We start from the raw sequence: 22298 nt of genomic DNA on the forward strand, positions 1-22298 counted from the left end.
GAATCCAACCCATTTCTATATAAGTCTTTTCAACTTCTTGTTGCGAGAGCCTTACCATAAAAGGTCGAATTTTTGAAAAGGTTGGAAATTGACAAATATTCCATTATATAATTAATTAGATACCCATAGTGAATCGATCATCTCCTTTTCTCTGCAGTACTCTTAGATATCCTTTTTCTTGCTTTCGGGCATTTGCACGGCGAAGGGAATCTACAGCCAAATCGTCGAATCGAGACATCAACATGGCTTATTGGATGCTATTTTTCTCATCTTTCCTGGTTATGAACGACGGGCAAGACAGCTGATGAGGTACAAATTGGTAAAAGAAATTCCACAGGTGGGCCCCAAATTTACTTTTTTAAAGTGGACCCACCAATGGAAATGGGCCAGCCCACGGATTAGCCACGAGGAGCTCTTTGCTTGTGCTTATTGGGCCCATTTGGTGTTTGTTTTGAGCCCATGTTGGTGAAGCAATGGATGGATCAAATTTTGTTATGATCCCCTGTGGATTAGGGACAATGAGCAAGCCTCACGGAGGCAATCCCTCCATTAAGATCAACACGAGGTATAGCATCGATTCATTGGCCTTACATGAGATCTCTCCTAGTTCTTGCTTCGGCTACTTCGTACGATGGAAAATAATGAGAATGAAAAGAAATCATTATACAAATATGGCGACTCCATTCCATTACATTGAATCCAAACATGGAGAAGTTGAATCAATGAGTTTTTGTTTACGTGAATGGCCAAATACTTTTATTTTCTCTGGGACCTAATGATAAGAGCAAATTAAATCCATCGTACTATGGAATTGCCACAGATAGTTTTATCCATTATATACGATGATTACATGAGCAACTTTTCATCTCCTACTTCCCTATCGGAAGTTCCCTCCATCAAACTTGGTCCAGCAAGCTCAGGTATTTACGTCCTAACATATCTCATCGAAAATGTGCTCGGTCAAAACTCGACTGTTTGGCTTTCCGAAAGCATATCAATCTACTGTTAGAGGATGAAAGCAACAAAAAGAGAGAACGTATAACAGAAACTTCTACTAAACAGTGCATTTCGGGCCAATGTATAACACCAAAATGGTAGAACTGACGGGTTCCATCTGATCCTCCGAGGCTAGAGAGAAATATCGAAAAGATAAATTTGTATTCCTAATCAAGCTATAGACAATTCCATCACTTTATCATTCCCCTTCTTCTTCTTCTAGTAATAATATGGAGGACCAGGATATGCCCAAATCCCGTGTTTCATCACCACAACTACAGTCTACAGTACATCTTGCAGAGCAAACAAGCAATAGATCGATACCAGAGCGTAAATGCATTGCTTTCGAGAAAGGAAAAGAAAAGAAAATCAATCGAAATGCCCCTAGCTCATGCCTGCTTCCGTGTTGGAATTCGTTGAAGTGGTGCTTTTGCTTTGAGAGGAAGCGGTCGAGGTATTGCTCTTCGCATGTGAGCTCTGTCCCGACGAGGATGACTCCGTGAAGAAAACAATTTGTTCTTGATTATCAGCAAACACTTGGAGCGACCGTGGGATTCGAGGCATGTTAACATCCAGAACCCCCTCAAGGATCTGAACCACCTGTCCCATCGAAGGTCGATCACGCTCCTCGTCCTGCACGCACCAGCAGGCCACCCTGCACACCCGGGTAAGCTCCTCCATGTCAGCATCCCTCCCCAATCTCGGGTCCAAAAGCTCAAGGAGATCACCTCCCTCAGTGAGCTTTTTGGCAGCCCATGTTGGGAAGAACTGCACTTTCCCATCATCAGATTGCGCAGAGTTTCTCCTCCCTGAGACAAACTCGAAAAGCATCATCCCATAGCTGTAGACGTCAGCCTTGGCAGTTATTGCCACCCCTGAGATCCATTCAGGAGCGAGGTAGCCCCGCGTCCCTCTCATGGTGGTGAGGACGCGGCTGAATTCTCGGCCCATGAGTTTTGCGAGCCCGAAGTCAGCCACTTTTGGGCAGAATTCCAAATCCAGGAGGATGTTCTCGGGCTTTATGTCGCAATGTATGATGCAATCTCTGCACTTTTCATGGAGATAAGTCAATCCTCTTGCAGTTCCTAGTGCAATTTGGTATCTCGTATTCCAAACTAGGACATTCGACTCTTGGGAAAAGAGATGGGCGTCTAAAGATCCATTTTGCATATAGTCATAAACCAATAGTTTCTCGTTCCCTTTGGAGCAGAATCCTCGGAGCCTCACAAGATTCATATGTTGGATTGTCCCGATCGTGCTCACTTCTGTTCGGAACTGCTTCTCTCCTTGGCTCACACCCTCTAGCTTCTTGACAGCTACGATGGTTGAGTCGGGCAGAATTCCCTTAAAGACTGAACCAAAACCTCCCCCACCCAACCTCTCTGAGAAGTTCTTCGTCGCCGCCTGCAGATCTCTGTACCCAAACGCCAACAACGAGCCCTCCACAGACTTTGTCCGCCCACCCCTACTTCTCCACCTCCAAGCTCCAAGAAGGACAATCACCAATATAGCAGCAACTGCTGCTGCTCCGGCGGAGCCCGCAATAATACCGGTATTATTTTTCTTAGGTGAGTCGGGAACCTCTGAAGCTGCTAGACGAAGATACAAGGTCTTTCCATTGCTGTCTCCCGGATTATATTGCTGCACGTTGAAGAGGTCCCCCATCCAAATTGAACATGTGCTGCCTTCGTAAGCATAAGCCGTGCAATTGCAATTGCCTAAACAAGCTGCTTCACACTGCTTTTCGCTACCAACCTCGGGAATCTGTGGATCATCAGGCTGTTTTATGTAAGACAAGGTATGAAAACGATCTTTCTGCGAATTAACAGTTGTGTTGGTTCCACAGTTCAAATTGGTAGTTCTCCTGCAGCCGCCAGACCAGTCGCTCAAGTTCCATTCGTTGGGAGAGGTCTGAGTGAAACCGTGCAAGCAGTGGCAGAAGTTATCTGTGCTCTCACTGCAGACCCCGAAGGGCCCACAGAGCCGATAAACCTCACACTGCTGCCTGGGCTGTGACCAGAAAAGGTTCCACTGCTTGGTCCCTTCCAACCACGACTCTTGCTTGACCTGCCCGGAGAAATCCATTATAAACCTCGACAGGATCGAATTGTTATACACCGAGTAAGTGAAGTAGCTCTCGTTTTCGTTGTCCACATAGCTGAAGTTGTATATGTAGTTCAGCCTCATCTCCGGGACCAGACTGAAGATCCTGGCTTGAGGGTCCCATGGTCCACTGGTCCAGTAATTCTCCGACATTTTCCACCATATGTAGTACTCACTGGAAGGTTGCAGCCGAAGGGAGAAAGGACCGGGCGCAGCATCCTCTTCATTCTTCCATGATGTGAGGAGCTGACTCGTGTTTGTGCGCTTATTAATCCCGAGTTTAGCGCCGGGGAGCCATGTGTTTGCGGGGTGGTCGAAGCTCTGCCATATGATCTGAGATGAATTCGGCCCATCCATCAAGGCAAAGTTCCCATCAACGCTAAGAACCGCTTTCACGGAGCTCGAACCGGGTGAGGTGAGATTTGTCGACCACACGGGTGATTGGGAACCGTTGACGATCACAAGATTCCCATCTGAAATCTTCAGTTGAGCAGAAAACCGATCAAAGATCGGTTTCTCCCGGTTGGCCACCCAAGCTACAGTCGGGACACTGACTTTGTTGTACAAGATGCCGACGTACCAGAAGGAGGAATTACCTGGCCTGAAGAATCCCAGCTTGAAGTTCCCACCAGAGGAGACCAAGATTTGATCACCCGAGAGAGTCTCGTTTGCGGCTATGGTGTCAGCTCCAAGAGACGGACAGCTGCAGAGACAAAAGAAGAGCAAGAGCAGAGGAAGCTGAAACCATGGATTGTTTTCAATATCCATGGTCGAATCTGAAGGATGTACTCAGAGAGACGAGATACTTATGGAAAACAAGATTATTATTATTATTATTATATACGTATATTGGGTATATATATATATATATATATATGTCTCTTTGTGCAGAGAGATTGAACAAAGATCATGAAGCTTTGAGTTGCGAGATAACAGACAGAATGGGTCTCAAAACGCGTATGTCACGCTCAGAGAAGCTAATTCCAGCATTTCTTCTCCATCCCATAACATGAAGTCAACAAAGCTTCTTCCGATGGACGACAATGCCCCTAGAACAATAATGCCTTACGCCAGTAGCTAACTGCAGACAGTTAAGGAATCTCATTCTCACGACAGGCAACAATCAACAAAGTTTCAATCTTGTAAATATATTTTCGTACTAAACGAAAAATTCAACAGCTTCCAGTACAAATCCACATGCCGATGGTCAGCCCCTACATTCGCCGAACTTACCCTGGTATTCTCGAATTGAATAGGACATGGGACTAACTGCACATCAAGGGTTACTCAGGGCCATTTATGTCATTGAGAATATGAGTTCACAGTTACATGCCACAAATTGGAAAAGTCAGAGAGGAAAAAAAAAAAAAGAAAGCGGATTCTCAAAACGAAGGTAACAAAAATGGACCTTGAAATCAGACGTAAACTTTTCCAGCCAGACCAAACCCACCTTGAAGGGGGGGAAGTTTGACGAGGTCAAAAGCCCGAAACATACGTGGCCGCGTAGGTAAACCTCATGTGAAAATCAAAATATTAAAATTCAATTTTGTCTTTCCCCGCGTGTCATCGGTGGTTGATTGATCTGTGTCTGCCGCTTTGCCGTCACCATCTCTTTCTAAAATCTATATAAAAGAAAACTAAAAATTCTAAGCCACCCATTTCAATAAATAAGTCCAAAACTTGTGAGCATGTGCTTAGAAAATTCTTATCGAGTGCGACTCGGTCTATCCTACAGCCTCTGAAACAACAAATCAATGAAATGAGTAGAGGGCAACTTTTACTGTCTCGAGGCCTCCCGGACGGTCCGACCCAGTCGGTAGGAGATCCAAAGGATAGACAATCTCACAAAGCACCAATCACGGTCCAGTTATTTAATTGTTTTTTTTTTCAGTGAGTTATTTAATCATGGAGAAATCATTATCAAACATTAGAAAAATCTTTAATTGCTATGAGGCTGGATGCAACAAGTGGGTTCACATGGCAACAATTTGATGTGCTACATTAATGTGTGAACCTACCTCTACACTGCTTCCAATTATTTGGAGACCAGTAGGCTCCATCACATCTCGGGGCTCCACGTATTCCAGAATCTCGGGGCCTGACCACAGGCTAGAATATAAGGGAATTTAATGAAATACGATCACCGAAATGTATATTATTTCATTCCACGCACTTGGTCATTCCATCATATATTAAAGTGGCAATACAAAGCCTAGCTCTTCACTATAGGATATACATGCAGAATGTTTTGCCCTTCTTGTAATGTGAAATTGATTTTGTAAAAGTCTCACCTGCTCGCCATTGCATCTGATGGAGCTGTAGGATGAACTCGCAGACCTGCTGGAAAGAAACAAACACAGCTCAAATATAAGAAATTAAACACCAAATAAGTCAATACAACCCTCTTTCACGTGTGGCATGGGATTCTCGCAGCTCACCATCTGTACTCCAATTATAGGTCCCATTGGTAACCAGTGTCAATTCATAGTACTAAATAGTATTCATTATAATAGAATTAGAAAAGGGGGATTTTTTTTTTCTTTTATGCTGATATCTGCTCTCCAAAAAAAAAAGAGTTGTAATATACTTTAAGATTGCAGGTGAATACATATTTTTTACATTTTGCATAAATAGAGATATTAGGAAGAACTCTCCCGAAGATATAGCCATTACTATTAGTTGGCAAAAGTGTGCAGGAAGTTGACACCAGCCAGAAAATGAAGACCAGGAGGAAAGAATAGTCCAAGGATGACTTCCAAATAGTCTTCAGAATGGTCCTTGGATTCACAAGTATCCAATTCCAAGGTCATTCAGTGGTGATGGACCTGGTGATCTATGACCAAATCAAAGAAGCAGAATGCTAATCATAGATAATAAAAGAAACCCTCTCCTTGACCAACTGGGGTCAGGAGGTGATGATAGAAATGTGGACTTTTAATGAAGTAAAGTTATAGGTGCAGCGACCACAACACACAGAAACAATTTACTGAAAATTTTTGATGGTTTGGAATTTATTATGGCAAAAACAGAGATGAAGCAATATCAGCCAATGACAACGCACACACCAAGGATTGTCAGCTCAAAAGAAGATAATATGGTATGGCAAGTCTATCGTTGAGAATTAATGTGGCAGTGCGGAGCATCTACTGCTGAGGATGAATGTGGGTATGAAGTCAAGATTCAGAAAACTTTACAAACAAATAGATCAGGACAACGTTTTCATTTTTGTTGATCATCTTTCCTATTGTGGATGCGCTGAATAATTAACTTTGCAATTTAATCGAATTGTACCTCTCCTTTTGGCTTTCATTGTTTGCATTTGTTATTTCAATCAACCAGTAGGGAACACATTGTGCTTGCAGAACCACTTATTTATTCACTCAATGTAAAACCTGCATGAAGTATTGGGGAGAGCTTACTTGATCAGCAGTCAGGCTTCCATATTTTACTTGTCCTCTCCTCTCTCTTCTCTATTGAAAGCAGGAATCATGTCCATGATAGCTTCTTTCTGATATGGCAAAAAACTCTTCGATATGGCAGCCAGCTTCTTCTTTCATCAGTTGGAGATTTCACTAATAATCACCGTTTAAAAGATTCGATGGAGAAAGGATATGGCAAACTTCTGTAGGTACCTGCAAATTGGAAGTGATAGAAGGGCTGCAAGGGGACCAAGATTTGTGCCAAAGAATAACTTTCACTCATTCATTACTAAAAGCAGCTTACAGTGATAAGCGAACTTTCTGTGTTCCAGTGACATGAGCAACAAATCCCACCTTTACATTACATCTAAAGAGAGCAAAATGCGGGGCTAATCAGTCCACACAGTCATTTTCCACAATCTTTACACCTTGTCGAACTCGCCTGAGAGCACTTACTCTGCTAAAACGATGACCTAGAATTCTAATTTTTTCAGACCTTCGCCTTTTCCTTGCTAAATTAGGGCAATGACTAATTTGGCACAAAGATTCGGTTTGAATAGCTGACATACTTTCAACTCCTTTGTGCTTCTGCCATGACTTCTGTGATGGTTGATTTACTCCTCGAAAGTGACCAAAATAATAGAGAGGATTAATGTAGCAAGATGATGAAGACACGATGCCTCTCATGTTGATTGGTCGGACAAGTTCTACAAATTCCTGAATTTCTGAAAAGCTTGCATGATCAGAATATGGCACCGAATATATATATTGGTGTAACTTCTCAACTGATCTTACATTCCACTTCTGCCCATTGCTGGTGATGGTGAAAATTTCACTGCTTTTGAATCCGTTACTCCTAGAGTCTGCTAGAGAAGTACATAAATTCTCATTCATTCCAAAGTGTCCTAGTATCCCTGGAAGTCCAGAGGGCATAATTCCTATGGTGGGGCGCACTTTATTCAGTCCCTCCAAAGTATCAACAGTAAAACTATACCGTGGGACAGCTCGGACTCTGGTAAAAGAAGTTTTGGTTGTGAATATGTCTTCATATCCAAGAAGATGCAGAGTCTGCAAACGTTCTGGCCACACCCAGATCTAAATAGAGAAAACATAGATCAATAAATTGAAGTGACAATTAAACAAATGGAAAATTATATTTTGGTGCCAGTCTCTTTGGTGCGTTGCTACTTCTTTTCTAGTTGCAGTGGTGCTTCAGTTATTATTATACTTGCACCGAACCTGTGCGACGAAGGATACTTCATCTAAAGAATTAAACTCTCATATGCTGGGAACTGACTCACACGGAGATATATTATGGTAATCGGGTCACAAGAGGCTACTTGGATCAAATTCAGACCAGTAGTATTCATGCCCAGATGAGGGAGGCATTCCATGAAGAAAGGACCATAAGGTATGAACAAACCTTAATTTTGAGCATCCGGGAAATATAAAGTAAAAGCTCTTCTTTTCCCAGATTGTCAATCGCAATGATGATGTCGTGTTCAGGGTGAGAGATAATGATGTCAACAACCTACAGCAAGGCATCAAATGTCAATACAAATGGTCAGGTCTCTTACATGAAGGTAGGCAACTAAACGGTTACAACCAATAGTAACATAAATCCATTGGTAAGGTAAACATCACGATATAAAAGTAAAAAATGTCTATACCAAATGATCAATAGTTCAAGTCTTCCTAGGACTTTAACTTAAATTTCTAAAAGGATTCTATTTGCAGATAACTGTGGTTGCTAAGAGGAATGAGTTTCAGCCATAATTCGACTAGTATGGAATAAATGATCTTAGACTGGCATTTCGTTTCTAAGTTCATTGTTTTTAAAACAAAATCAAGAAAAGGAGTCCTATAAATGATAAGTTGTATTGGACAATGCACAAAAAACACTACTAATCAGCATGGCTGTTATTTTTAATATACTAATGGAATATGCCATTCCTTCAAATTTATTTTAGGACAATAATCTTTTACTCATTCCCCCAGCAGAAATGTAGTTCGAACCAATCACTTGGTTCTTGAAATCCAACCGCCACAGAAGATAGCATCCAGAAACATGTTAACAAAATTAATCATCTGCATCAATAACCAATGGTATAATATAAATTGGGTATGCCTTAGCTTTAGTAGCTATACTGGTACTGGGTTCTATTACCCACCACACGCACAAGAAACAATCAATTCCTAACTGTACATTAATGGCAAGTTGCCCGCACCCACCTGTTTGGCAGCATCTACCCGAGAAGGGAAAGCATATGATGGGTGACAGTACGTATTATCCAAATAGAGAACCTCGAGTTTACTGCCCTTGATAGCATTCAAAAGGATAATCTTGGATGTATAGGCCTTTTCAATAGATGCTTCCCATCGGAAATCTCCAGTGTAGAGCAAGCACCCAAACTCTCCACGGAAAAGGAACATCACTGAACCTGTCAAATTATCAAATCCCTGACCAACAATGAGCTAACCGATCATACAATCCGAAATCAACTCTCTCTCAGGACTTAAACCGAGCAGTTAACAAGCAATTGGGCTGACCCAACGTCCTTTGAAAGCTAAATCAGAATGGACGAAGTAAAATGTATTCATGAACATATACACAGATCACTAAGCGGTCAACGACTGAACTCTATGGAGAGATTACGTACCGGGACAGTGGTGAGCGTCGATCAGCATGACCTGGACGGCAGTTTTGGTACCGGAAGAGGGAGAGGTCAGGGAGAGCGAGTGCCACGAACCTACCTCGAGGACGCGGAGGAGAGAGAGGTTGAAGTTGGGGAACTTGAAGGGGAGGAGCTTGGAGGTGAGGTGGGAGCAGAAGAGAGGGCCCCTGGACCAGGCGGAGGAGAGGCCCTGCGTGTGGTCGGCGTGCAGGTGCGTCAGGAAGTAGGCTTGGCTTCCGCCCGACCAACGGTCGACGGAGATAAGCCCTCTCTCCATTCGGCCGGAGGAAGCGGCGGCCTGCGGCTGCACATAGGCCGGTGGCGGAGAACGGTCGATGATCCTCCGTCCGCCGGAGAAGAGAGAATCGGGGGAGTCGGAGAGTGCGTTTATTGCTTTTGGCGGGGCCTTTTTGAATTTTTCGCGCAATTCGTTTGCTTGCTCTTGAAAAAACAACATGGGCTTTGTCTGGAAAAGTTGGGCCGGAAAGGCTGCTTCAGGCCCAAAATGGAAGAGAAATAATCTAAAGTCCGGCCCAATTAGTTTGAAAAATGGATTAATCAGGCCCATTAAGAAAAAAAAATTAAAAGAAATATTGCCAAAAGGGGAGAATGCGTCGACAGCAGGGTTCGAACCTGCGCGGGCGAAGCCCAACAGATTTCAAGTCTGTCTCCTTAACCACTCGGACATATCGACGGTTTTGGTGGACCATTCTTCTGGAGAAAAAAAATTATAGAGCATGGCATAGCAAGAATAGCCATAAGGTGCTGAAACTTGTCTTGTCCAGAACGCACGAACAAATCAGCTGGGACACATCGCTACAGTGTATCATTCGCCATGCATCTGCATATGTACTTTGGTTGTGCTGCTCGATCGGGATTTGCAGCATGTAATCTATATTTATATGGATAAGCATTTGTTCTTTCCTTCAACAATAACTGCGACGCACCGAATTAACAACTACCTCTGTGGATACATACATGATCTGACTTCAGTATTATAAAATAAAATTTAATAGTAGTGAAATCCAGAAACCATTCACTGTAGGCCATGAGCATGATATGTGTACTTGGATGGATATTACAAGAAAGAGAGGGGGAGGTCCATGTATTAAAGATCATTTGTAACGGTTGACTTCACTGTTGACTTAAAAAGAGGTTGTGAGCGAACTTAAGTTAAAGACAACGTCAACAAAAGGGCCAACCGAAATCAAAAGTGGGTGCAACATAGTAGGGTACACTCTCACATATTCACTTAAAAGTTTCAGATTTTATATTTGACAGAACTATTTGTGTTCTTTTATTAATTATTTATAATTTTTTTCATTGTATTAAGTTTTAAATCTCATTTGTAATTAAAAAGAAAAAAAAAGCGAAACTGGGGCCGTTTGGATTCAGAGTTAAAGTTACTTTAATTTTGATTTTGATTTTGATTGTGGAAAATGACAAATGAGATGTGATTATAAATTTGACTTGGAAAACGTGTATTTTTATTGTGTAGTGTGTTGAGTTAAAGTTAAAGTTAAAATTTTTGAATTGGAAAATGTGTATTTTTGTTGTGTAGTGTGTTGAGTTAAAGTTAAAGTTAAAATCAAGTAATCCTCGATCCAAACGGGGAATAGTCCAGACTAACTAGTGGTCATAAGGTCACTGACTTTTCAACTTATAATTATTGCAGTAAAGTGGTGCTTCATACATGACACTTTTACATATGTATTTGTAGGATAAAGTGGTGCTCTGTAGTTACTTGTGGATATGGTTTTTTTTTTTTCCAGTTACATGAGTGGATAGGCCCCGAGTTTAATATAACGTAATAGATATTTTAATAACTAATAAATGGATATGGTAATCTCATGAAATTTTTTGATTATTAAATAAAAATCATAATAATTAATAAATTGGTATCGATAATCTCACGAAACTTGTTGATTACCAAATTAAAAAAATATGCACGCAGGGCCCTCGACAATTGAAAATGTCGTCCCATCTTCATTTCTTTTTTTCGGCAATCCCACGGAACTTTTTGATTACAATGAAAAATAAATTTTAAATAACTAATAAAGAGATATGAGTAATCTCACTAGATATCGAATCTATAACTTCTAGATCAATATAGGAGGCCGTGCGTCACTGCGTTACACCCTCTTTTATCAGTGTTCTTTCCTTTTTACTCGTGTTACTGAAAAGGAAACCGCTTAAATCTATATAGAAGTGGATGCATGTATAAATTTACCCAAAAAAAGAAAAGATGAACGAATGAGATGTATGAGATATGTTAATAATTCCATATCGAACCATCATTCCAGCTAGTTGAAGAGAGTTAGGACCACTCTGAAAAGGCATGCCGAGAATTCGACGAATAATTGATCATATGATGGGATCATTCAATTGTGTATGTTTCCTATCTCCCTTGATTTACTATTGATGGAATCCTCTCGATCGAGTTCGTGTTGTTAATCTTACACGTGAATATTCATGGCGACCTCTGTCGAACGCCGATAAACGCTCTTGATTTTTAGCTCCGGGTTTGCTCTGAAATCAGGTTCGGTGAAGCCGTATGATTATTCAAAGACCCAAGTCCACAGCTGGAAGGCCATCCCTTTCATTGGGACATAAAAGGAGAGAATCCTCCGAAGCAAGACAAATCATAACAGAACAAAATTGACAAAAGCCTCCACTGGCCTTGTTCTGTTACAATTCTTTTTCATTTCTATTGCATTTGATATATAGAGAGAAAATCGTCCAAAATTTCCACAGTTCTCACACGGCAAGAAGACCAACAGCGATGACTTGATTAGGATAAAAAAGGAGACAACGGCCGAGTCTGCCCTGTTGTTTGAGTCAAATACGAATACACGGTAGTTCGATTTACCTTTTAGAGCAGATGATTTTGGTAAGTACGTCCGTTTATCTACTCACTTGCCTCTAAGCATTCATCATCGGATGAAGTATGAGCGTCGAAGTTGTTGGCATGCACGCGTCATATTGAAAACTTAACTCTTTGGCTTTGGGCAAAATCCGAGTTCTGGAAAGCCGATCATTGTACAGGAGGACGTTGTAGTGTGAATGCATTGGGGAAGGTCATATGCGCTTAAGGCCACATGCAAGACCAAATGGTCCGAACCACAACTAAGGTTACTATAAATTTTCCATTCTATTTATTACAACTCTTCCAATAAAAGCATGTGAATAGAAAGAGGATGGAGTCCAATGGCACATGCTCTTCTCTGGTAGTCTACCCTTTTATTAGGTTTTTTTTTTTTTATACTAAACTCATGAGTCTTCATTATAACTCTGGAAAAAAAAAATCATGTTCGTGGAGCCTCAGCTATTCATAAACTCGCATTCTCGCTGGTGCTTTTCCTTAGAATCTCTCCCGTCCGAACAGACAACAAGATTCGGGTCGTGCTGACCATTCAAATTTGTTTGTGTCCGGAATCCCGTTCACCTTGAAGAAAAATGGAAATTTCATTTGCATTCCTCTGTGATTGGTTTTAGCTTAATTCAGAAATGAATGAGCAGCAACACAGAGCTCTACCATGAAAACCAGAGCACAAACCTCCATCGGACCAACAATGATTTCCTCTTCGCAGGCTGAATTCTACATGCTGAATCCCATGTTCAAGTCACTGCTCTTGAGCTGCTTCCTGCTGCTACTCCTTCCACTCTGCTCCTGCAGAGACCATATCACGCTCGAACATCCGATTCGCGACATCCCAGGAGACACTCTGGTCTCGGAAGGCAAAACATTCGAGCTTGGTTTCTTCACCCCTGGAGGCAGCTCTGATCCTGGAAGACGATATATTGGAATATGGTATCACGGGTCCAATCCACCCACGGTCGTCTGGGTTGCCAATCGCACCAATCCTGTGTCTAATGGCACTGGGATTTTTCACATTGTCGATGATGGTAACCTCGTGGTATCAACCAGAGACAACAATAAATCTCAGTGGACCACTGCCCTTGGAGTCCCTTCCAACTCCAGGAGCATCGTAGTCAAGCTTATGGATTCCGGGAATTTGATCCTCAGCAATGTGTCTGGAGACGGTAAGCCTACAACTCTGTGGCAGAGCTTTGATTACCCTACTGATACGTTTCTTCCTGGTATGAAGATGGATGAAGGTCTTCATTTGACTTCGTGGAAAAAAGAGGATGACCCTGCACGAGGATTTTATGTTTTCCAGCTAGATCCGGACGTGCGACACCACTACATGATCAAGAACCAGAGTTCCCCGTACTGGAAAAGTGCAACTTACAGGACATACTCCAGTGACTGGTTTCTAGTAGTAACCGATCTGCTATCAAATTCTACTGGCAGCAGCCCAGAGAGGAGTAAATACTATCCTAAAAATTATAGTAGAATAAGAGACTGGCGAAATACCAGGGTGACGCTAACTTTCGATGGGAAGGTGCAGCTCCTCAAGCAGGATCCTGGAAAAGACCAATGGGATCCGAAATGGTCTGAGCCAGACCGCTGTGGGGTGCTCGATGTCTGTGGGAATTTTGCTAGCTGCAACAAGGAGAACATATCACCCTGCAGGTGCTTACCTGGATTTGAGCCCAAGACTTCGTATGACTCGCCTCAAGGTCTGGAATGTGGGAGCACGACTCCTTACGGCGACCATTTCTTGGACTTGATGATGATGAAAGCTGGGAACCCCGATGGTGAGATTGTTGGTATCATCAAAAGTTCTTGTTTTTGCTGTTTTTCTTTGGATGATTATTTTGGTTCAATCTTCGCGAATCATTTCCATTTACATACTACACAGATTGTTGCCTAATTTTCAACATTGAATATCTGGTTGCCCGGTCTTTGGAAAAGTACGATGTGTTCTCAAATGTCGGTTTTAATCATTACAGACGAGGTGGCAAAAAATGCAAGTGAGTGCATGGAGCATTGCCGCACAACTCCTAAATGCCGGGCCTTCTCGTATGAAGAAAACGACAATGAACGAACCCGGGAAAGCAAATGCTGGGTTTGGTCTGGGGACATTGAAAACATTCAAGAGTTCACAGCTGATGGCAGAAACCTCTCCATTCGGGTCTCGCCAGGTATAGGATCCATACTTTATTTGCCCTCTTATTTGTATTCCGTATTTCTTCGGATATACCTAGTTTTGACATCAAGAAATGTTCTTCTTGCAGAAAATGTGAGGGGAGGCTGCGGAAATTGCGGCACTACCATAATTCCTTATCCTCTAAGCAAAGGCCAGAAATGCGGTGATCCCAGTTACTCCGGATTTAGTTGCAACGTATCGACTGGTCAGGTTTACTTCAACACATCTAACGGCCCATTCCGAGTGACAGGAATCAATGCATCAGCACTTAGTTTCACCATTGCGGTGAACAGCGCAGATTATTGTACACGCGGTTCGTCAAATATTACTCTGCAACCTGGCCAGTCCTCGCAATTTAGAATTGGTAGGTGCAGATCCATCCAGGACCCTTTGTTGCTAAGTACGCAATTAACTGAAGTACTGATCACGTATAGCCCCCCAAGGGAGCCATTGTGCAATTCAAACAAAGACTGCCTAGATTTTCCATCATCCAGTTGCGATGCTGGGTATGAAGGAGCTAATAGGTGCCGATGCATCTCACGGTTTAAGTGGAATACTACGTCGCTGAACTGCACTTCAGGTCAGGTTACAGTTTATGACTTAGTATTCTGTTTTGCTGTCTCTAGAAGTTTGAATAATTAGTACTGCAATAAACCGAGTCCATGCCTGACAAACCACCCACAAATGTTGTAGACTAGTATACTATTACCAAGTCTCATGCGCCTTTATCTTTTCCGAAGCAGCTAATGGCGATGACGCGGACAACAACAAGCTGCTCTACTTGATTTTTACTGTCGTCGTTGCGATCATTTTAGTTGGTATGTGTGCTTTCTACTATACAAGGAGGATGTCAGCTAATGAACAGGAACAAGGTACATAGTTCATGTTTCTAAAATCAAATCTTTGTCTATCTTGAGGATTATACACAGCCTACCCCAAGTGGCTAATATCAATTTCTGCATCTGAAAATCAGTGCAAAGGGAAAGCATTTCAGGCAACATAGCCCTCCGTTTGTATGACAGTGAGAAACGGGTAAAAGAATGGATAAGTTCGAGCCAGTTTGGGGAGGATGACAAGAAAAGGATAGACGTGCCATTCTTTGACTTGGAAATTATATTGGAAGCTACCAATAACTTCTCTGATGAGAGCAAGCTTGGGCAAGGCGGGTTTGGACCTGTTTACAAGGTAAATATACTATATTTAATGCCGCTAACATATGCTGCAGCACAGATTCTGCAGCAATAGTGGAGTAACATAAATTTGTCCTTGATATTGTAAATCTGCTTCCAGGGGAAGTTTCCCGGCGGGCAAGAAATTGCAGTAAAGAGGCTATCAAGCGGCTCTGGCCAAGGTTTAGAGGAATTCAAGAGTGAGGTCATGCTGATTGCCAAACTTCAGCATCGGAATCTCGTCAGACTGTTGGGATATTGCATTGAAGGAGATGAGAAGATATTGCTGTATGAGTACATGCCGAACAAAAGCTTAGACTCATTCATATTCGGTCAGTCCCAATATTCAAGTTTCTGTCTCATATGTCTCATCATTTTTTTCTTACAACTTTAATGAAATTATCCTCGCTAATAATGCTAGATCGTACAAGATGTGTCTTGCTGACCTGGCAGATGAGGCTAGAGATTATCCTCGGGATCACAAGAGGGATGCTCTATCTTCACCAAGACTCAAGGCTAAGAATAATTCATCGAGATCTGAAAACGAGCAATGTCCTGTTAGATGAGGAGATGAACCCTAAGATCTCTGACTTTGGCCTGGCACGTATTTTTGAGGGAAAACAAACTGAAGCAACCACGCAAAGAGTTATCGGGACATAGTAAGTTCATAGACTTCAAGAATCAGTATGCTCAGATGTGGTACGCTGGAAAGTGGAACCTCAGTTTTAACTTTGAAGTTTACCATTGTTGTCTGCAGTGGTTACATGTCTCCAGAGTATGCCTTAGATGGGTTCTTCTCGATCAAGTCTGATGTTTTCAGCTTCGGTGTTGTCGTACTAGAGATTATTAGCGGGAAACGGAACACGGGATTTTATCAGGCAGAAGGGCAAATAAACCTTCTCAGTCATGTAAGTGATCTCTAGTCTGAAGGACTCTGTTTTTGAGAATCATTACTCGCATGTTCGGAACTTCGATATTGTTTTCTGACCTGATTGAGATCACATATGCTCAGGCATGGAGACTATGGACCGAGAACAATGCACTGAACTTGATGGACCATGTATTAGAAGAAACCTGCAATGGAGATGAAGTTGTCAAGTGCATAAACGTGGCGCTTCTGTGTTTACAAGAAGATCCCAATGATCGACCCACGATGTCAAATGTTCTTTTCATGCTTGGAGGAGAAATCACGACGCTTCCAACCCCGAAACAACCGGCTTTTGCTCTTAAGCCAAGCTTATCTAGCACGGGTTCTTCTTCTACAAGGCCCGACTCGAGCTTCATCATTTCATCTTCAATGGAGCAGGGCCGCTAACAGAAAATGCTCCTCCAATTTTTTGTCATATTATTAAAATTGAACTTTTTTCCTCAACACGGGAAAATCTGTCAATTGTCAATCTCCAAATTCTAATAGTCAGAGCCTTTTTTTTGGGAATTCTGTAAATATAAGATTAATGAAGTTCTGATTTCTTAATCAGATTCCCTATAAGCTTGAAGCAATCTGTAATCTATTTTTTATCATTGACAAATCATACTGATCTTGGAAAAAGTTCCTTCTGCATACATACACCTGAAAATTGATTTAATAATCCTGAGTCAATTCAAAAGCTAGAGCTAGAATTATGATACTGACAGCAATGAAAATGGATGGAAAACAGATATAAATATAACACCTTCATAAATTGGTCAGAAATGTGGACGGCCGGATCCAGTTTGTGAACCAGTATGAACAAGGGATCGACATATTTTAGTGCAACATAAACTCGTAATTATTTGTTAAAAGGCAAATATGTCTGTACTACTGTTTAACATCAAAAGACTTCGAATGGGTGTCTGAGATAATTGAATCCGAGCAGGTATCAACTGCAGACGAGTTAGAGTATCGGTCCATGCAAGCCGTATTCGATAAGTAACTTCTAGATTTTTGTTTCCAGTAAGCATTTTTTTCCCAGTGAATGTTCTTCTGTCAATCATTAGAGTCACGATCATCCACAGAAGTCGGAACAAGACGATCCTTCCAACCATTGACTCTACATCATATAGTTGACCTGTCAAGTCATCTTCCTGAATTACAGATATAATGTCCAAGAAAAGCACCGGATAGATTATCTCACAGAATGAACAAATACAGAGCAACTGATCATTGCATGTTGCGCGACATGCTTTTTCTCTACATATTCCTGCAGTTCCTCTTATTATCGGTTAGATTTTCTCAGGGCATAGACACGATGACACTAGGAACAGCGATATCCGATGGCCAGGAGGAAACTCTCGTGTCTGCAGGAAGAGTGTTCGAACTTGGTTTTTTCTCTCCAGGCACTTCGGGTTCTGGAAGATACGTCGGTATATGGTATTACGACGTCAATCCACGTACAGTTGTATGGGTCGCGAACAGAGAAAACCCACTTTCTGATACGAGTGGAGTTTTCAGACTTGGAGTCAATGGAAACCTCGGTCTGTCATCCGAGGCTGGTGGATCTCTTTGGTCTACTGCGCTTAAAGCTAATGGAAGTTCCCACAGGTCAGCCAAGCTCATGGATTCGGGGAACTTGGTTCTGAGTGAAACATTCGAGAACGGAAGAGTCGAAGTTCTATGGCAAAGCTTCAGTTTCCCCACCGATACGTTGCTTCCTGGAATGGTAATGGGAAAAGAGTTCAAGTTGACTTCATGGAAAGCACCTGATGACCCGTCTCTAGGAGATATCACTTTCCGGCAAGATCAGGATATAGACAACCAATTTATCATACAGACGATGAAGCCCTCACCGTACTGGGAGAGTGGAGTTTCATGGAAGCTCGTTCCCGATAGTGTTCCTTCTCCAATATCCTCCCTCTTGACAAGCTTTAGCTCCAATATTGACCAAAAGAGAAACTTATCAAATGCCAGGCTTACGGTCAGTTTTGATGGGAAGCTACAGTACTTCATCAGGAACAGTGGAACAAAGCATTGGAACTTGTCCTGGTTTGAGCCAAGAGACCGATGCCACGAGTTCAATTTTTGTGGAAATTCTAGTATCTGCAACAGTGGTAGGATTCCCATGTGCGGGTGTTTACCAGGGTTCAGGCCTCAAGATGGTGATACTTCCCAGGGCTGCAAGCAAATTTCACCCTTATGCGGCAAAGACACGAACTCAACTGCTTTTCAGAGCTTAAAGTTGCTCAAAGTTGGAACACCAAATTTCGAAAATGAGACCACCCATCCAACAGAATGCAAGGACAAATGTCTCTCCAGCTGCGAATGTCGTGCCTACTCGTACACTTACAACGAATCTTCAGCGACAAGAAAATGCTGGCTCTGGTTGCAGGATCTCGACAATATACAGGAGGACACGGAGAATGGCCGTGACGTCTATGTTCGAGTAGAACATTTAGCTTCAACTACAGGTTATTCTCCCTGATTCTGCAAAACTCTGCTCTATCCCCTTCGCAACTTTGAACTTATAAGCTTTTAGACTCGATTCACCTGCTGCAGGTTCCTTGCATAAGGGGAGACCCCGCTATATAATTTATCTGGTAGCTACTCCTGTCTTGGTTATTGCTGTTGGTGCTCTTCTGTTCATGTGGAGGAAGTCAGTGAGGAAACGAGGTATCACGATATTTTCCGCTTACTGTTTGCTAATCAGCAACATGCAATTACTTTTATCATAGTTTGTTCTATATATCAGCAACAACAGGAGACATTCCAAAGGATCTGGCATTTCATTTGTACGCCAGCGAGCGGCGTATCCAAGAGTGGATGAATTCAGGCGAGCACACGAAAGACAATAAGGAAAGCATGAATATTCCATTTCTCGACATGCAGGTTATATTAGAAGCAACAAACTACTTCTCCGATGAAAACAAGCTCGGGCAGGGAGGGTTTGGCCCCGTTTACAAGGCAATGATTCACTTCTGAACTCTCTTTACTGTTTTCAATGCTAAAGTAGCAAAACCAGTTGGTAAAATGTCCATAAAGTTCTGTTTCTAGGGTCAGTTTCCAGGAGGGCAAGAAATTGCAGTGAAGAGGCTGTCAAGTGATTCGGGGCAGGGCTTGGAGCAATTCAAGAATGAGGTTATGCTGATTGCCCAACTTCAGCACCGTAATCTCGTGAAACTACTCGGGTTTTGCACCAAAGAAGAGGAGAAATTGTTACTCTATGAGTATATGCCGAACAAAAGTTTGGACTCGTTCATATTCGGTTAGCCCCTTATCCTATGTTCCTATCCATTATAGTAAGTAAACTAAACTTGGCCTAAAAGTAGGGATGAAACCTTGCTAGATCGAACAAGATGTATGCTGCTTGACTGGGAAATGCGCATGGAGATTATCTTGGGTATCGCACGAGGGATGCTTTATCTTCACCAGGACTCAAGGCTCAGAGTTATTCATCGAGATCTGAAAGCGAGCAATGTCCTGTTAGATGAGGAGATGAACCCAAAGATATCAGACTTTGGTTTAGCACGCATATTCGAGGGCAACCAAACTGAAGCGAGCACAAATAGAGTGATTGGGACATTGTAAGTTCATAAATTCCAAGCAAACCGAATAAACAGGGCACACTTATCACTTATATGCTAAACTAGGGCAATTTCTATGATGTAGCGGATACATGTCACCGGAGTATGCATTAGATGGATTTTTCTCCGTCAAATCAGATGTATTCAGCTTTGGAGTTCTTGTCCTAGAGATTATGAGTGGAAAGCGGAACACTGGATTTTATAAGTCGAAAGTTGCATTAAACCTTCTCAGTTATGTAAGTACTCGCTATCTTTTCGGATCTCGCTAAAATCATTATTCTGGTCGTATGATTGTTTCTTGTTCAAATTTCACAGGCATGGAGATTGTGGAATGAAGATAATGCAATCGACTTGATAGATCATACGCTTCACGAGACTTGCAATAGAGATGAGGCTCTGAAGTGCATAAAGTTGGCACTTTTATGTGTACAGAGTGATCCGAGTGAGCGCCCCACGATGTCAAGTATCGTCTTCACTCTAAGCAACGATAATGTAACTCTCCCAACTCCGAGACAACCAGCCTTTGTCGTTCAAGGAGTCTTTTCTTCTGAAGCTTCTTCTTCAAGAAGACCAGAATCATACTTTGAGATAACCAACAGTTTAGAGCAAGGACGGTAACATAAAACTTGGTGTAATTTTTGCTCTTCACTTATTAGAGCACTGTATTCTGTCCAGCTTTCTTTTTACGTCGGTGAAATAGATTCATGCTTTAAAGCCTTTTTTTCCCGCAAATTTTGTGCTAGAAGTGAAAGCACCATATTAGACGCTATCCCATGCTCGAGAAGTCGTTAAGTGCAGATTTTTACCGATGTTTTAAACGTGATAAAGGATAAACGCGGAAGTGCTACATGGCTGAGGATCGAAAGAAACATGGGGGTTGCTTTCGTGGAAAAATTCTTGCGAACATAAAAATTCCAGCCCCAAACATACGGGGCATGTGAAATAAAAGAAAGTGGAAGACCTTGACCTTGTAGTATTCAACAACTCGTCGAGATGTCACTTTCCATCATCATCATTCTTCACTTCTGGTCAAGTACTTGGAAGAAATTGTAAAAGATTAATCGTGATTGGTGATAGCGGTAGACAGAGATAAGCCCTCTCCCCGTTCGGCCAGAGGTGGCGGTGATTGGTGGATGTATGGAGGCCAGTGGTGGAGGACAGTCGATGATCGTCCGTCCGCCGGTAAAGAGAGAGTTGGGGGAGTCGGAGAGGGCGTTAATTGCTTTTGGCGGGGGCCTTTTGAATTTTTCGTGCAATTAAAACAACTACTTACTGGGCTTGGTCTGCGAAGTTGGGACCAAAAAGGCTTTATGATGCTTCAGGCCCAAAGTGTAAAAGAAATAATCTGAAGCTGGGCCCAATAATTTGAGAAATGGGTTAATCAGGCCCATTAAGGAAAAAATAAGAATAAAGATAAAGAAATATATAAATGGCTCAAAACTTGTCTTGTCCAGATCACTCGAACGAATCAGCTGGGACACATATCTACAATCTCTCACAGTCATTCGCCATGCATCTGCATATGTACTTTGGTGGTGTTGCTCGATCAGGATCCGCAACATCAAATCCATTGTAGCTAATTAAGAATAAGTGTGACGCACCGAATTAATAACTATCTACATGGAAACATACATGATCTGGCTCCATTGTAGCTAGTGAAATCTGGAAAACCATTCACCTTAGGTCGTGAGCATTAACGATCTACTTGGATGGATATTAGAAGAAAGAGGGGGGAAGTTCCATGTATTAAAGATCATTTGTGCCGGTTGACTTCAAAGTTGACTGAATAAGAAGGTGCGAGCGGACCTAAGATTAAAGACAACGTGAATACTAAGGGTGTATTTGAAAAATAAAAAATGTTCAACTCTGTTCTATTCAACTTGTTTTAAGACAAAATTGGCCGCAACATTTGAAGAGCAGTGGTCCCGCATGAGTGTGTTTGACTAGTCGTTACTAGTCTCGCATGGGTGTGTTTGCTGAAATAAGCTTCAATTGAATTTGACTGTGCTCATGTGCTACAGTTGGGTTCCACAGAAAGATAAAATTCCCCCTTTCAATTGTCGAGTAGTAAATGGAGTTGAACAGAATTGAACATCTTTCATTTTCTAAACAGTCCTTGATTCACCCAGAAGAGACAACGTGAATAAAAAGGCCAAATGAAATGGTCCAAACAAGCTAATGGTCCACTTAGAATTATGGAAGAGTAGCTTCATGTCAGATAAATTATTGCACGGACAGCTTCATGTCAGATATACGTCAATCATTATCGTACATATGTAAAAGTTGGCAAAACCTAAGATGACTTATCTCAACGTGTCACGAGACCATCACAGCCATTCAAACGGGACTTATAAGAGTTCACCTGTAGTGAATGGCTGGGATCTC

General features: G+C 42.0%; 3 protein-coding genes and 1 non-coding gene across 4 annotated transcripts; 1 reads left to right on the top strand and 3 right to left on the bottom strand.

The window, feature by feature from the left end:
* Positions 1-1037: 1037 nt before the first annotated feature.
* Positions 1038-4074, bottom strand: LOC116203559 (G-type lectin S-receptor-like serine/threonine-protein kinase At2g19130). Its single transcript, XM_031535322.1, has one exon. It carries the CDS (start codon positions 3865-3867, stop codon positions 1381-1383), a length of 2487 nt encoding a protein of 828 aa, XP_031391182.1. The 5' UTR covers positions 3868-4074; the 3' UTR covers positions 1038-1380.
* A 2699-nt stretch (positions 4075-6773) lies between these two features.
* LOC116203560 (5' exonuclease Apollo) lies at positions 6774-9608 on the bottom strand. Its single transcript, XM_031535323.1, has 4 exons — positions 9179-9608; positions 8751-8959; positions 7942-8049; positions 6774-7613 (listed from the first exon to the last, which is right to left on the bottom strand). The coding sequence occupies exons 1-4, from the start codon at positions 9468-9470 to the stop codon at positions 6912-6914; spliced, it is 1311 nt and encodes a 436-aa protein (XP_031391183.1). The 5' UTR covers positions 9471-9608; the 3' UTR covers positions 6774-6911.
* Positions 9609-9805: 197 nt separating this feature from the next.
* On the bottom strand, positions 9806-9887 carry TRNAS-UGA. Its single transcript has one exon. It is a non-coding gene; the product is annotated as a tRNA-Ser (tRNA).
* Positions 9888-12507: 2620 nt separating this feature from the next.
* On the top strand, positions 12508-20630 carry LOC116204381. The gene is made up of 17 exons (XM_031536458.1): positions 12508-13855; positions 14051-14242; positions 14336-14827; positions 14991-15119; positions 15221-15432; positions 15538-15748; positions 15838-16075; positions 16174-16324; positions 16429-16728; positions 16895-16919; positions 17511-18800; positions 18889-19002; positions 19082-19308; positions 19384-19594; positions 19676-19913; positions 19999-20149; positions 20229-20630. The coding sequence occupies exons 1-17, from the start codon at positions 12730-12732 to the stop codon at positions 20529-20531; spliced, it is 5610 nt and encodes a 1869-aa protein (XP_031392318.1). The 5' UTR covers positions 12508-12729; the 3' UTR covers positions 20532-20630.
* The last annotated feature ends 1668 nt before the right edge of the window (positions 20631-22298 follow it).

The sequence above is a fragment of the Punica granatum genome, chromosome 4, assembly GCF_007655135.1.
Source record: "Punica granatum isolate Tunisia-2019 chromosome 4, ASM765513v2, whole genome shotgun sequence".
Classification (NCBI taxonomy): domain Eukaryota; kingdom Viridiplantae; phylum Streptophyta; class Magnoliopsida; order Myrtales; family Lythraceae; genus Punica; species Punica granatum.

What these genes read in the sequence shown, in the direction of transcription:
- LOC116203559 (XM_031535322.1), bottom strand. Translation starts at nt 3,867, where the DNA reads ATGGATATTGAAAACAATCCATGGTTTCAGCTTCCTCTGCTCTTGCTC.
- LOC116203560 (XM_031535323.1), bottom strand. Translation starts at nt 9,470, where the DNA reads ATGGAGAGAGGGCTTATCTCCGTCGACCGTTGGTCGGGCGGAAGCCAA. An exon ending in CGACGCTCACCACTGTCCCG is followed by an intron (nt 8,960 to 9,178) that starts GTACGTAATCTC and finishes ATAATTTGACAG; the next exon opens with GTTCAGTGATGTTCCTTTTC. An exon ending in CCCGGATGCTCAAAATTAAG is followed by an intron (nt 7,614 to 7,941) that starts GTTTGTTCATAC and finishes TTCTCTATTTAG; the next exon opens with ATCTGGGTGTGGCCAGAACG.
- LOC116204381 (XM_031536458.1), top strand. Translation starts at nt 12,730, where the DNA reads ATGAAAACCAGAGCACAAACCTCCATCGGACCAACAATGATTTCCTCT. An exon ending in GGTTTGGACCTGTTTACAAG is followed by an intron (nt 15,433 to 15,537) that starts GTAAATATACTA and finishes ATCTGCTTCCAG; the next exon opens with GGGAAGTTTCCCGGCGGGCA. An exon ending in ACAAGGCAATGATTCACTTC is followed by an intron (nt 19,309 to 19,383) that starts TGAACTCTCTTT and finishes TTCTGTTTCTAG; the next exon opens with GGTCAGTTTCCAGGAGGGCA.